General features: G+C 37.9%; 1 protein-coding gene across 1 annotated transcript; it reads right to left on the bottom strand.

The window, feature by feature from the left end:
* Window positions 1-3,183: 3,183 nt before the first annotated feature.
* LOC148037274 (actin-depolymerizing factor 8-like) lies at window positions 3,184-4,749 on the bottom strand. The gene is made up of 3 exons (XM_087676192.1): window positions 4,588-4,749; window positions 4,144-4,409; window positions 3,184-3,477 (listed from the first exon to the last, which is right to left on the bottom strand). Exons 1-3 carry the CDS (start codon window positions 4,588-4,590, stop codon window positions 3,330-3,332), a joined length of 417 nt encoding a protein of 138 aa, XP_087532318.1. The 5' UTR covers window positions 4,591-4,749; the 3' UTR covers window positions 3,184-3,329.
* Between the last annotated feature and the right edge of the window lie 10,405 nt (window positions 4,750-15,154).

Below are 15,154 nucleotides of genomic sequence, written 5' to 3'. Positions count from 1 at the left end.
ACCCTAAAGATTTATCGTATAAAAAGAGGCAATAACTTAAATTTTGAGCAATTAAATCTTGCCCCTCACCTCCACCTTACAGTATGATGAGCCTACAACATACAAGGTATGTAGTAAAAAAGAATGGTTGAATATTATGGATAAAAAAATATTTGCATTACATTGGAATAACACGAGGAATTTGTGACAACTCCCACCCAATAAAAAAGCCATAAAATGTAGATGGATCTAGAAACCAAATTTAACAAGGACAATTTGATAGTCATAAAGCTAGGTTAGTTGCTAAGGGATTTATTTAGGAATATAGTACTAGTTATGAAGACTTATGCTCATGTGCCAAGATAAACTTTATCTAGTTATCGCTCTCTTTGGTTGCCTTTGACAAATGGATGCAAATATTACTTTTCTCAATGAGCAACTTGAGAAAGATATCCAAAGACAACCAGAGGGTTATGTCGCAACACGTAAAGAGCATTTGGTTGCAAGCGATTACCATCTCAAATAGCAAGGCTTTCAAAAGAGTATGGCCAAACTCTCTATTACAAGATTTAAGGGAATGATATTGTATTTATCTGGATATCGAATTTTGACAAGAAGCAATGATGCTTAGGCAAAGGATGTCAAGTCCAAGCTCTACCATCAATTTGAAATGAAAGACTTGGTCACTTGCATTGTATCCTAGGTATTGAAATCTACAAGATGAAGTCTTGTAGCATTCATTTCTCAATAGAACCATCTTTAATCTAAAAGATTTCATATGGCTAGCTCCAAAGATAATTTTTAGAGCCATGAAATCAAACCTCAAGCTAAGGATAAACTTTTTTTTGGGTGATATTATAATATTCAATTAACTCATTGGTTCCGTCATTTGTTTAATTATTACAAGCCCATTGGTAATGTTGTGGCCAAAAATCCATGGTTTTTTGGGGGTACTCACAACCGCCGCTTTCACTGTGGTACTATCAATCTATTATTGTCAACCCACTTTACAATCTAAGGTGGATATCAATCTATTATTGTCAACCCACTTTACAATCTAAGGTGGATGCCAAAGCGACCCTTTTTGGTTATATGGCCATTTACAAGAGGCGAAAGCAAGACACTAGAATGCAATCTAAGCACTTGTGATTAGAACCATATGTTCCCATAGGACAGCTGGAGTGTTTGGTAAGGTTGATAAACTCAAGGCCATTAGTATCCTTTTTTTAAACTCTAAAGACTCACTATTCTCAAAGCTCTCAAGAGAAGGTCCTCTAGTTATAGAGGGCTTTCCATAAATCCCCAAAGCATTGTAACTAAGGTTACTTAGTTCAATCTGTCTCCCTAGGGATGATGTAAATACTGATATTAATACAAAACACATTATAAAAAAACCATTACAATAGCCAACACGTTTTATTCACCATAATAGTGTATTCAATAAAGTGCTAGGTTAAAAAGTAAAATTCTATTAGTACTAAACCTTTAATTGGGCAAAGAAGAAATAACACACCAATCAATGCTAGACATTTGGAGTGAGTGTTCCATGCAATTTTGATTAGAAAAAGTAATATAATGCAAATTTCGACACCTGCAGGAGTTTTATAATACTAAAATATTCCAGCACTGTCAAGTTACCAAACTATGTCAAACTCTTAACACCTTTGAAAACTGGCAAAAAGAAAGGCATAGACACCAATCACTAGTCAACTACTTGTTACCAGGTATTAAATGGTACCAAAATGTTTAATTGAGCCCCCACTTCATGTTGTTCTCATAATCACCACCATCTATCTTGTTGAATCTCCTCCACTGGATATCACTCGTCTGCTACTCCAAAATGTTTAATTGGACCCCGACTGTCTTGAATAAATATATATATATTTTAAGTACTATCAAAACCCTAACTGCTCATAAGAATCTAACGACCTGTTAGAAACACCAACTTGAAATTATCAAGGAATGATTCAAACTAATCAGCATCCCAGATAAGCAATTGCCAACCTCCAGTCCCCATTTTACCTTGCAGGTTGGGCACCTTATGGACTCTACAATATTCCATTCATCCCTCTGTAACATTACACTCACTCACCGATTGTGACACGCAGATTCCATTAACCCACAATAATCTGAAATCACCACTCTCTATTTTTAACATGCAGAAGCTCCTAAGCTCAAACATTTGTAGGTGGAGCACACAAAACACCTCTGGAAAACCATTAACTTATCCAAAAAAATCCAATTCAGAAACTTGGACACCAGATTACATGCATCCCTCTGTAACATTACACTCTCACCAACTGCGACACACTACAAAAGAGATAAGCCAGTGGATACACCATGTAGCTTCAGGTTTTCTATTACCAGTACAGCAAATTAGCTGCACCCACTAAACATGAGTATGTGGTACTTAGAAAACAAGCAGAGCAAAAAATGCAAGATGTAACTCAAAATATAATGTCAATACACACATCACTTGTATCAGCAATTGCAACTGTGTCACCAGCAAAGAGAGGAGTAGGTCAGACACAACTGGCTGCGATCATTCACTAAAAAGTGCCAGTTGTTTAAAGTCGCATGTTAATGCCCATGCCCATGGCAGCAGAGGGCATCTTCACAACATGTCGTCCATTAAAGGAGCATCAATCACCCTTCTCCCTGCAAAATTGACCCCCCTGAATGGGGGTCTGGCCAATCAGATTGCATACTTGTTATCAACTAGTGAATAGCCATTGGTGGAGAATGACCTCACTGTCTTACTGATATATGATGACTATAATGTCTGCATGTAAATGCTGTGCCAGTGGAGGGCATAATTCAACTGAATCAGACTTTCCATTAACTTGCAAAAGTTGGAACTGCACGGTATGCACCTTTGCTTCCCATTAAAAGGACAGGACCACTGCAAGGTGGATTAAAGCAGCTATACTGCTCTTTTGACACATAGATTGATGAGGCATTTGGGTTAATAAACTTACAGACTCTTTCACAATCAGCAAGCCAACCACTCACTTAAAATTTCAAGCTCTAACATGCAGTCCATTTGAAGAAAACTCAAATCAACTGACACTTGCCAAATTCAAGCTCTAACATGTAGCCCACTAGGAGAAATCAGCACAGCTTTTGTTTATATGTTCACCAGGTTGCATCTTTGTGTCGGTTAACCACTTTATACAAAACTCAAGTTGATCCTATGGCAAAGACTGGACCAAAGTCCTCAAAGAAATATAGTCATTATCAACAATAGATTTAAAGAATATACACCTATCAGATTTTGAGGTCTTACATCATGGATGGGACCCAATGCAAGAGATGTACATGCTGATGTTCAAATCATATCCAAAGCAAAATTAATAGGAGCGCTCCTTGAGCTTTTCAATATCAACCTCGGTAGGATCAGATGCTTGAACTTCATAGTGAACATCAAGCTCCCGCTTGAAACGGTCCTTGGAGCTTGCATACAGCATTTTGGTCCTCACACGAGACACATCAGGAGACCTGAAAGCAAGACAAACCTAGTGAGTTCCCCCCCCCCAAAAAAAAAAAGAAACGGCCATTAACATGAAACTTGTGCAACAGCCACATGTAATGGTACTGGCCACTCAAAGATTACAAACAGCTGTATGAGCATTTATAAGGCCATATACAGCCACCAAATACAATAGCGGGACCAGGATGCATGTGATGAGCACATGTGGTAGTGTTACCAAAAGACAAAACTGAGATTTAGAACAACAGTTCAGACATCAAATTCATGATTCAGCTAGATCATCATCAATAATGAAATTCATGACAGCAAAACACATTTACGGATAACAAGTTCCATTACAGGACTAATGGACATCAAATTCATGATTGAGCTAACAGATCATCGTAACAAATGAAATTTGTGAGGATAACACGGCTACGTAATGGACTGCAAGACCACGAGGCAAAGCGTCTTATCAATGTGATAAGAAGACTAGAAATCTCATTATAGGACTGTATTTCAGCTCTCGTGAAGGCTATCAAACCTAGAAATATAGGACAAAGCCTGATTCTATATCAAACTAATAAGAAGCCTTGAAATCTCATGATAGAATTGAGTTTCGACTCTTACGAAGGCATCAAGCCTAGAAATCTACAACAAAGGCTGACAGAAGAGGATCAAAGGCGTGGCCTCACCAGGCAATAAAGAAGATCTTGCTCTTCTGGCAATTGTCCTCGGTGACGAAATCAAAATCATAGACTGCATATCTGCAGTCGGACTCGGGCAGCGAGCTGGTGAAATCCTCGTAACTCTCATCAGGGCCTCCAATCTTCTCCACAGTGATGTTCTGTGCCGCAGGATCGATCTTGAAGATGATGTAACGATAGGCTTTCTTGCGTTTGAGCTCCAAAAACTTGAGCTTGCAGTCATCGTCGACCGCAACACCGGAGGCCGCGTTTGCCTGCAAGTGTGCACACACAAACAGACAACAGAGTGTCAGGGAAGAGAGCGGCATATCCTGCAGTTCGCATAAGGTGGCAGAGATCTGCTTGTCTGCAACATTCCGGGGGGAGACAGAGAGAGGCACACAGACAGACAGACACAGAGAGAGAGAGAGAGAGAGAGAGAGAGACCCTCACCATGGCGGTAGATAAGAGTCGAAGCGAGGAAGACAGGCGAATGATGCAAAATCGGAGGAAAGAAATAATCCAAATGAGAGAAAGAGAGGAATGAATGAATGAATGAATGGGAAAATCGAGAAGCCCCGCGGCCTCTCACAATAATATTAGCCTTTTGATGAATGAATGATCTTGGCGTGCTTCTTCCTCGACCTTTAGAATTGCATGTGTTTTTGGCCAAGTCAAGCCACACGCACACAATCCCTCCACACGGACACACACACATTTTTTGGCCTAATCAAGACCCACACACACGCAATCCCTCCAAAAAAAATTTCATTATCTCAAATCTCCATGCTACCGCGGTCGTCAGCCGCACCATTCGGTTATCGACCTACAAACTTTGGTTCAACAGTGTTTTAGCATTGTGCATTTGGCTACTATGATGGTATAGTCACAAGGTGATTCTTATCTTTGAAGATTTACCCCTTGTTAACTCAAGTTAAGTGGCCTACATTTCGAAAGAATAATAATAAGAAAAGGGCAATGCCCTTATGCACCTATGTTTTCTAGTGTTTCTATCACTAAGTAACTATGCATAAGGATTACTTTATTTGTAGTACTAAGAAGTTCGTTGCATTGTTATTTGTTTTGTTCATCTCTATTATTAAAATGCAATTCTAATCAATAATGATGTCGAGATGTTTGACGGTACACTGTCCAAAACATGTGCCATCATATTTGCAATTCTTGTTGCTCTGCACATGGGTTAATGCAAGGGAAGCAAATTTTTCTTCCCACACTGAACAGTTGCTCATGAAGCAAGCAACCCAACTTTGCCTAATAGTAAGCAATGCCACAAAGAGGAGAGTTTCCCTTATGCATAATAGTCCCCTTGCTTAGGCCCCTCCAAAAACCTTAGCATCCCTCTATGTCTAACAACTTGCCTACTTCCCAAAAAGCCTAACCCTAACCACCCCCAAAAAACCAAGTCTAGGGTGAACACACACACATAGAGTTTGTGTGTGTGTGTGTGTGTGTGGAGAGAGAGAGAGAGAGAGAGAGAGAGAGAGAGAGAGAGAGAAGAAACATGGCCTTAAGTGTTAATACCCTTCCCTCTACATACCCAATTTGTGATATGTATATGCAATATACAATAGTCTACACAATGGTTGGCACACATGAAACAAACATGTGACAAGTCCACTTTCCTCACAAGTAGCTTTGTAGTAGCGACTTTGCATGCTACAAAGCAGAGTGAGTTTCTTGCACGCAATGACATTTGTATTCATTCCCTTTTGAAATGTTTAGATGTATATTTTGGCATAGACTTTACAATTATATGTGAGACCTTTGTAAAACTATCTTTCAAGATACTCCCAAAACCACCACATTTCACCCATTAAATGTCTTTTCAAGATATACTTATGACATTTTATCCATGTATCACCCTCCGGTAATTCAATGTATGTATACCCTCTATATCACGTGCATTCAAGGCCTATTTATAAATATCCTTATCTGTGAATATTTTATTAATAAAACATAACCCTTTTCTATTCAATCTGTGAGTAATCCCTTTATATGGGACCCTTCTATGTGTAAAAAATGTGTAAAAATAGCATTTTAAAAATCCCTTAGGTTGAACCCATGTGATACATACATATATTTATGAGTGACCTCCCCCAGGTATCACCAAAGCCTACCTCCATATTGCAGGACACATTATATAGCTCATTTAAATCTTGATAATCATCTATAAATTCATTAAGGCCGGTTGCTATGGTCTTTATCATGTTATTTTGCATTATCATTTCCTAATAATCTATTGCTCTAGAACTCCATAAGAATTTTGGTAATTACTCTTTTATTTATAACTTTTAAAAGAAATCCAATAAATGTTCTAACTCACATAGCTATTTATATCAACCATTGATATGTCTACCTTTGACCAATCAATCCCACAAACATCATAATTGTAGGACAAGATCAAAAAACATATTTATCTTATGAATCTTATGCATACCTCAAGGCTCACATCATAGAAAACACACTACTTTTATTGTCAATGAAAGGTGTGCTTCATGTTTCATGCTTCATTCTTAATACTACATGACTAGGCGCTCCGTGCCTAGACTCGCCCGACTCGCCCCGGCGGGCGTGATTTTTTCGGGTGGGGGCGGGCGCGATTTTTTCGAGCGGGGGCGGGTGCTGGACGCGTGGCACCTGCCCCCGCGTTCTCTTTTTTTTCTTGTGGGGGAGGTGGGGAGCTGCCACTCGTTAACTAATAGTATAGATGTAAAACAAGTGCGCATGAGCATGCTCTTTTCTTTTATTAGGGTCTAGAGTGTGCTTATAGGTGCTCGGTTTTGCTTGTTTCAATATTATTATAAGTTGAGTTAGGTTGCTATTATGAGGAGCTGGCCTTTTCTTGTATGCAATAGTGAAGGGTGTGTGTTTTCCATTCATAATGTGTTACTTGTAAGTATGAAGTTCTAAAAATAGACATGCATTTGGAAAATAACAAATTTCAAATGAGCAATAGCATTCTCTCTCAATGGAATCATTGGAGCACTCTCAATGGAGCGATTGGACAAAGTCTATGCTCTACTCCATGGAACCTCTCTCTCTTGCATGCACGTTTGGTCATCAATTTTGCAAACCTTAGGCTCTTCAAAGTAGGTGGATTAACTCACTTACAAATATGCTTATGTTCTAGGATTTTTATGCATGCATGAAAAGAAATTTAAGAATACAAAATATGACTCCGAGAGATATTACAATATGCACCAAGTGAGTTTTGTTCTCACTTTTATTGAAACATACTATAGCAAGATGAAATAATATCTAGGTATTAAGTTGTAATATTCTATATACTAGCTTTTGATACTTGTACTTTTTTAATCTTTTTCGAAAAATGTATAATGTTCATATCATGCACCCTTTTAAGGTGTAACTAGCAACTATTGTTATGTTGATGGTCTGTATTGGCTCCTTTGATTGCACTTTGAATGCTTTAACTAATCCTTTGAATTTAAATTTTTGAAAATTTTTTTTCACAATCTTTCTATAGCCTTCTTTATTTGGGGTTAATATTACTCCCTCCGAATGCATTAGGGAAAATTTTAGGCCACTTTTGGCCCTTTAAGAAATTGAGAAGAGAGAAAGTGCAATGTAACTTTTAGAAAGCATTCTTGGAAATAAAAATCACAAATCAAGGGAATGTTTGACCTTTTGTCCTTAGTATGTACATTGTTAATCGTTGACAATGAAAGTGTCGCATAAAGTTGTCATCTTCAATGCCTTGTTGCCACTCAAAATCTTCCCTTCTCAAATGATGACGATAGTGTTACATGCAATTAACACCTTCAATGCCTCGCTCAAAATCTTCCCTCTTAATTTCAAATTTTCATTTTGGTGGACTTACACCATAAAAGACATCTATATTGTCTCCATATTGATCTAAAAGATGAATATGAACTTATTTGTGAAAGAAACAAGGTTACTACAAATACATTGAGTGCAATAGAAGCATGAGGTTAGAGTGTAGAAAGAATATTGATCTATGGAGATTGATGGTAGGTTTCATCCTACTAATTCTACAATAAGAAGAACCCCTCCATTCTATAATTGTTCTTGTTGTTGTTGAGGTTTATTGCAAACATCCATCAAAAGTTTCTAGCTTATACATGGGATCTAATAGCTCAATTAAAGATTTTAAAGTTGGAAAACTAGTGGCTATGTCAAAAAAGAGATACAATGAGTAAAGAATTAGAGGAGAGCCATTAACAAATAAAGAGTCTCCAAACCTAGCTATGTGCAACTAGACAAAAGGAAATTGAACTTGAGATGCATGAAAGGTAAGTACAAAGAATATTGAGAGTCTCAAGCCTAGAAGTAAAGGTTACAACAAAAGAATAAGAGCAATACAATAACAATCACTAACTTGATACTAGTTTTTTTGTTCTTCTATTGTGTTTGGGGTGCATTAAGTCCCAACTAAGTGCTCACTATATGTTTGCATTATGAATTCATACTCATCCATTTGGTATTTTAACTGATAGGATCTTTCTCCATCTAGACAAAGCAAAGAGAAACATGGAGAGAGAATCTCAATCCCACACCAACATCATTCCTCCTAGAGTTGTAAGGAACATGCGGGGATCAGTTGGCAAAGCTACACTCAACTCTTCAAAGTCATGCAAGAGACATTGAAGAAAAATGGGTCAAGGGGTCTTTGCTACCAAAGCTATATTTAGTTCAACAAACAAGACACGACATTAACTAAAGATTCATGGAAGTCCTTGGTGAGCCCTTTTACATCATAGATAGCTATCGTAGAAAGAAGAGAGAGCTAAATTATGATAACTTGAACACCATATTCTTTGACCTAAGGACTTTGTAAAGAGCTATGATCTAGTTGTATAGGGAGTGGAGCATGTAATGTCAAATGGGGTTGTTGTTTTTGTTATCAAGTTGGTGAAACCTATGTAAAGATGCATGATACTTTTCAATGTTAGACTTCTTCATAATGAGACTTCTTCATGCCTATTCAAAAGGTTATGTTAGACATTGGTCTCCATGGGAGCAATGTTATGGTCAAGCTTGATTCTCAAATATCCAAAAGTTGAAATATTGTTGCTAGGAAACCCTCAATAGATGGAGTTCGGGTGAGAAGGTTTTTGAGCTTCCATGGCAAGCTCAAAAAAGCGAATTCTACGAAAGTGTTTTCTAGCATCAATGAGTATAACCAATGGAAAGTGCTATACAATGCAATCAAAAACCATGGAGATTATAGAAGAGCAAGAAACAACAAGATTAAACTCTAGGAGGCATTAGATATAATGTTCTTGTATTGTGATAAAATATCTTGGTCCAAGGAGGGTCTCCCAACCTTCAAGAAGGTGCCCAACAAATACAAAAAATCCATGAAGGATACCCAGGGAGCTTTATAGTTGGTTTCTATGTCTTTGAACTTATAGTTTAGTTCTTAACTAACTCCATATATTTTCTTATACATAGCATATTATTTATAATCGCAAACCTTGGTTTGTGAGGCAATATGAGAGTTTGTTGATTTGGTCTACCCAAGGATGAAGAAGTCTCATTATGAACCAAGGACCAAATACTTTAGACATATATGGCATGATGGTGGTGCACAAAAGGAAAATAGCCTATTGGAAGTTTTCCAGTGGTTTGCAAAATAATCTACGCCTTTACTTCTAATTTTGTTTTTTATTCTAATCCTCTTAAAGCAATAGGGCTCTTGATATCATGTGAGACCTACATGTCTAGAGAAGCTACGGATAACGTTAGGTAGCCACCCAATTTTTTGTCCTAAGTATCACCACTTGAATCCCATGGAACACGATTAGGCTGCTATAATGAGTCTAATTCATTGAGAAAGCACCTAGCATGACCCACAAGGATCGATCTGGGTTTCAATTGATTGAACTTAGGTCTCCAAAATTTGAAGCAAATTGGGACTACATTTGATTGAATGAGATTAGAAGAAGCAGAGAGGATGTGCCAACTCTAGGACATAGCTCTTTCATTACAAAGATTGAAACAAAAGAGACAAGAAGTATACAATGACTCATGTGAAAATGCACAGTTTTTACAATGGCTAGCCTTTAGAAAGAGACAAGGCCAAAAACAGGGCTCAAAAGTTAAATAATCAAAGCTTCATTCTTGGCTATGTGGCTTTGAAGAGGACGAATTTATCTTCTTTGCCAATAGTTCATCCTATGTATATCACCCTTGTCCTTTGAGGTTGGTAAACTCTATAAGTGGTGCTAGCATTGTTAGAGGCTGTGACTCTATAGAAGCCTTGCATTTCTTCCACTCAAAAAATTGTCTCTTTTCATAAGAATACAAGTTGCCCAATTTCTTTAACCTTGCCACAATGGCATGAGCAACATATGATAAATAGTAAGATACCCAAGGCCAAAAGCCTACAATGCAAATTGAATTTTTATTAGACTTATTTTCTCTACATTTACTAGAAGGCAAAGCCTCCACAAAGCTTGGTTAGCACTTGGAGTGCAAAAAGGGGAGCCTTGCATTGTTTAGAGAATACTTATTATGAAATATTGTAATTAACCACAAATATATTGTATATCATTATTCAAATCAATACAATATTTTTGACAATAGATCACAAGGTATTGTTTTTGCATATGTTTATCTTTTTATGATCCAATTGGACAATGTATGGTGAAAGAGCTCGATCTTTTTTGTGTGTTGTTGACTTGGAAGTGTTGGCATAGTTGATGTCCTTGAGCCTCTTGCTTGCCTAACAAAGTTGTCATCATAAACTAGGACCTAGTTGCAAAGTTACATTCTTAGAAAATAAATCTGAGAACTATGGTTGACAAAGAACAAGAAGAGCATAAACTAGATTCTTATTAATTTTCATTGCTTTCAAGCGAACGTCTCATCCACAAAGGGATTGTGCCATCCCCATGCTCATATGCCATTGATGTCTCATACATTGGCCAAGCCTTTCAACTGGTTGCAACTCTTTCTTCTTCAGGACAATTGCCCCTCATAAATCTTGGCCTTATCAAAAATGCTTTTGAGGATCTGCTCATCCTTCACATACTCTGCATCTTGGACCACAAAGTCAACCACTAGGAGATGCAAATCTACGTAGTCCTCTATCCACCATGAGTCTGCCACACTAAAGTGGGCTAAGGCAATGAAACCGTAATCCTCATGAATGTTTAGCAAGCTAGCCTAGTTTATTTGATGTCATAAAGGTAGGCATGCACATGAGATAGACAAGCTGCCTTCCTCACATGCACCAATCGATTGCACATTCTATAGCTCATCGAGGGTAGTAACCAAGGTCGAGCAACCTCAAAGCTCTCCATTTCTACATCAAAGGGTATCATCTATTTTGGCTCTTCAACTTTTCTAATAGTAATGGCAAGGTGCGTACTATCCTCAACATGCAATGCTTGTGAAGACTTTGAGTCATCCTCATCCTCATCCACAAGAAGATGCAAATAGCAAAGAAAAGCAAAAGAATATTGCATTAGATGATAGTTCTATGAGCGTATAGGGCAATTATCTCTATTGTTATGTGCATTCCTAGGAATTTTATCCGTCCCTCGACTTAGCTTTCTCTTCATGTCTTTGTTAGTTGCGCAAAGTCATATGTATGAACATATTTATTAGGCTTTATGGTGATTTGATTACTTGAAGTGATTCTTATGTATGTCTCCATGGGCTTGCTAGCACATTCCTATCAGAGTGGAAAACTTTCTCAATCAGGAAATAATGCATTATATATGTTGGAGAACTCAAGAGCATGGACATGAGCATGAGCACTGTAGAGGAACATAAAGTTATTTTTAGTGGACATCTCTCATTATAGAGTTATTTTGTATTCTTAGTAGAGAAAAAAAGTAGAGAGTGAAATTTTCCTCTAAGCCAAACAAATGGCTTAGATCATGAGGGTCACCACCTAGTGATATGAGAGATCTCCACTTCTAGGAGGGGCCCTTCTCACTTGACAATGACCCATTTAGGATTTAACCCACACAAGGGTTGCCACCAAGTAGGGGTTATCCACTTCTAGGAAGGGCCTCTCTCACTTAGCAAAATGATCCTTTTGGTATTTATGTCCTTTTGGTATTTACTCCAGATAAGGATCGCCCATTAAGTTTTATGAGGGGCTTCCACTTATGAGAGAGGCCTCTCTCCCTTCAAATGGCTTGTTTGGAATTTACTCCATATGATGTTGCATGATATCATGTCCAATGGATAAAATGTTTGATGACTAGACATGGGGATTTAACAAATAGCTTACATGCTCACTACAACTTTAGTCATCTTTATGACAACCTCATGTGGTTCATGCTTAAATTTAGATATATGTAGGACACTTTACACATGAAAAGGTTTACCTAACCTTAATATATGCTTTTGGGGATTTTAAGAAGCCTTTTGTGCTAGAATTAGACATGAAGGGTAGGGAATTCAGTTGCAACCCCAAGGAGAACAAGGGTGCCATCTATAGAGAGTTTGTTGATAAAAAAATATGAAGGAAAAGGGAGATATCTCATGTTTTTTATTCATTAAAAGAAGCAACTCATAGCATGATAACAATAAGAAAGAGCAAAGCTTGAAGAGAGCGAGTTCTTGAAGGTCTTTCATGAATTGATTTACAATAGTTCATGGCTCAATAGAGGGCATAACAAGGGCAACACTACTACTATCCTTATTTCTTCTAGGTTTCTATGCATTTCGGTCATGCTCTCAAGCATTTGATAGTAGGGAATCACAAAAAGACTGCAAGAATTGATGGAAGAGAGTTCTTTCATGAATTTTTGTAGTTTGATCTATAATAGATCACTCCTGTAATATAGGATATATAGGCTGAATACTGCAGTCCATAGCTTTGGTAGTCATAGCCCTCTTGATTCTAGTGCCTTCTCTTACATGTAGCTATCCCCTTGAGATAGTTTGGAGAGTTTGAAGATTTCTTGATTTGCTACTAAAGATCTTGATCAAAGAGTTTATTTTAGATTGAAGCAAGTGTCTTCTAAAAGCTCCATCATAGAGCTTTTAGATTTATGTTGATTGCTTTGTCTTGAATCACACACACACACACACACACGCACGCACGCACGCACGCACACACACACACACACACACACACACACACACACACACACACACACACACACACACACACACACACACACACACACACACACACACACACACACACACACACACACACACACACACACACACACACACACACACACACACACACACACACACACACGCACGCACGCACGCACACACGCACACACGCACACACACGCACACACACACACACGGATGGGTTTTGGTTCCTAGCAAAGGGGTCTATGTCTTGAGTTTGGATCTGTAGTGAAAACCACGGATTTGTAGATAAGAGGATACTATGCACAATAAGAGAAAGAGATAGGGACAATATAGAAAATGGAGTGAATTGCATTTGTTCATTTCATTGCTAGTAGCTGTATATATATATATGGTATATTAAATGAGGTAGATGAGCTTCTTCTCTAAATATTTGAGATATTTACAAAGTGGATATCTATGGGATCCTTTTGTCCACATATTTGCTTTTATCCTTATCTTATCCAAACTTTTATCCTTACATCCCCCCTCAAAAGGATTCCATAGGAGATCTGCAGAGAAATAAGAGATTACATTTAATTCAACAATTCGACAAGAATATTTTCCCCTCCCCATCAAAGCATGCAAAGGATTTGCATGGCAATTTTATGCTTCAAGTGGGGAACTGATTTGGTGAGGAAATCAACAGCATTATCACATGATGGTACATATTAAAGGATGATATGGGAATTTTCAACTAATTCATGTACAAAATGATATCTCATATCAATATGGTGGAGTTTCAGACTTAATTTAGGGGCTTGAATGACAGAGATTGATGCTTTGTTGTCAGTGAAGATGGGAATTTGCTGAGGCTGATATCCAAAGTTGATATCTTCCAAGAGTTTCTTAAGGTAAATTATTTCCTAGGTAGCCATGTTGCATGCCACATATTCTGCTTCCATAGTAGAAAGTGCTACGGAGTGTTGTTGTTTGGTGCTCCATTGGGACCTCGTGCTAGAGTAATGTTAAAACCAGCGAGAGATCTTCGGGTAGCAAGATCACCACCCCAATCTACATCTGAATATGCTCTTAAAAGAAAATCATTGCTATCTTTTGTAAAACATATCCCCATATTGGATGTTGCCTTGAGATATCGTAAGACCCGTTTGAGTTGCTTCCAATGTTCATAAGTGGGCTGATGCATGGCTTTGGAAACAATATGTCTTGCATAAGATAAATCTGAATGGGTACAAGTAATTAGATACCGAAGATATCCAAGTGCTTCCATATAAGCGATAGTCTCCATTTCACGAGCAAGAGAATGCGATGAGGATAGATTCAATTAGAGATTTTGGGCAAGTGGAGTGACCGTGCGATTACAACATGAGATTACAATGGAGCATGGAATAATGTGAGAGAATAGACATAATGTAGGTATGTTGATGCGTTTTGATAGATGTGGGTGACTGCTCAATTTCAATGCCAAAACAGTTTTGCATAGGACCATAATTTGTGATAGCAAGCTATGAAGATATGCTAGATTTGGCTTTGGACATGGCATGAGGAGAGTTGGTAAGGATGGGAATGTCATCAACATAGAGGCCTAGGATAATGATAGTGTTGCCTTGAAGACGAATATAAATGTTATGATTAGTGTCTAGCCACGCTGAAAGCCATGGTGTATTAAGTGAGAATGAATGCGAGTGTACCATTGCCTTGATGCCTGTTTCAGGCCATAAAGAACTTTATGCAATAAACAGACATGAGTAGGAAATTTTGGATCAAGGGGTTGAGACATATATATTTTCTCTTCTAAGTGACCATGTAAGAAGGCAATTTTGACATCAACATGATGAAGAATTAATTTGAAATGAGTTGCCATGGAGAGTAATACCCGTACGGAGGTCAAATATAGTACAAGAGAGAGTGTACTTTCGTAATGGAGGCCTTAAATTTCTTCGAAACC

The sequence above is a fragment of the Lygodium microphyllum genome, chromosome 4 (genome assembly GCF_053477565.2).
Source record: "Lygodium microphyllum isolate KBCC chromosome 4, Lygodium_microphyllum_v1.1.10, whole genome shotgun sequence".
Lineage (NCBI taxonomy): Eukaryota > Viridiplantae > Streptophyta > Polypodiopsida > Schizaeales > Lygodiaceae > Lygodium > Lygodium microphyllum.
The sequence above is the reverse complement of the archived record's forward strand: the minus strand, read 5'-3'. Positions and strand labels throughout refer to the sequence as shown.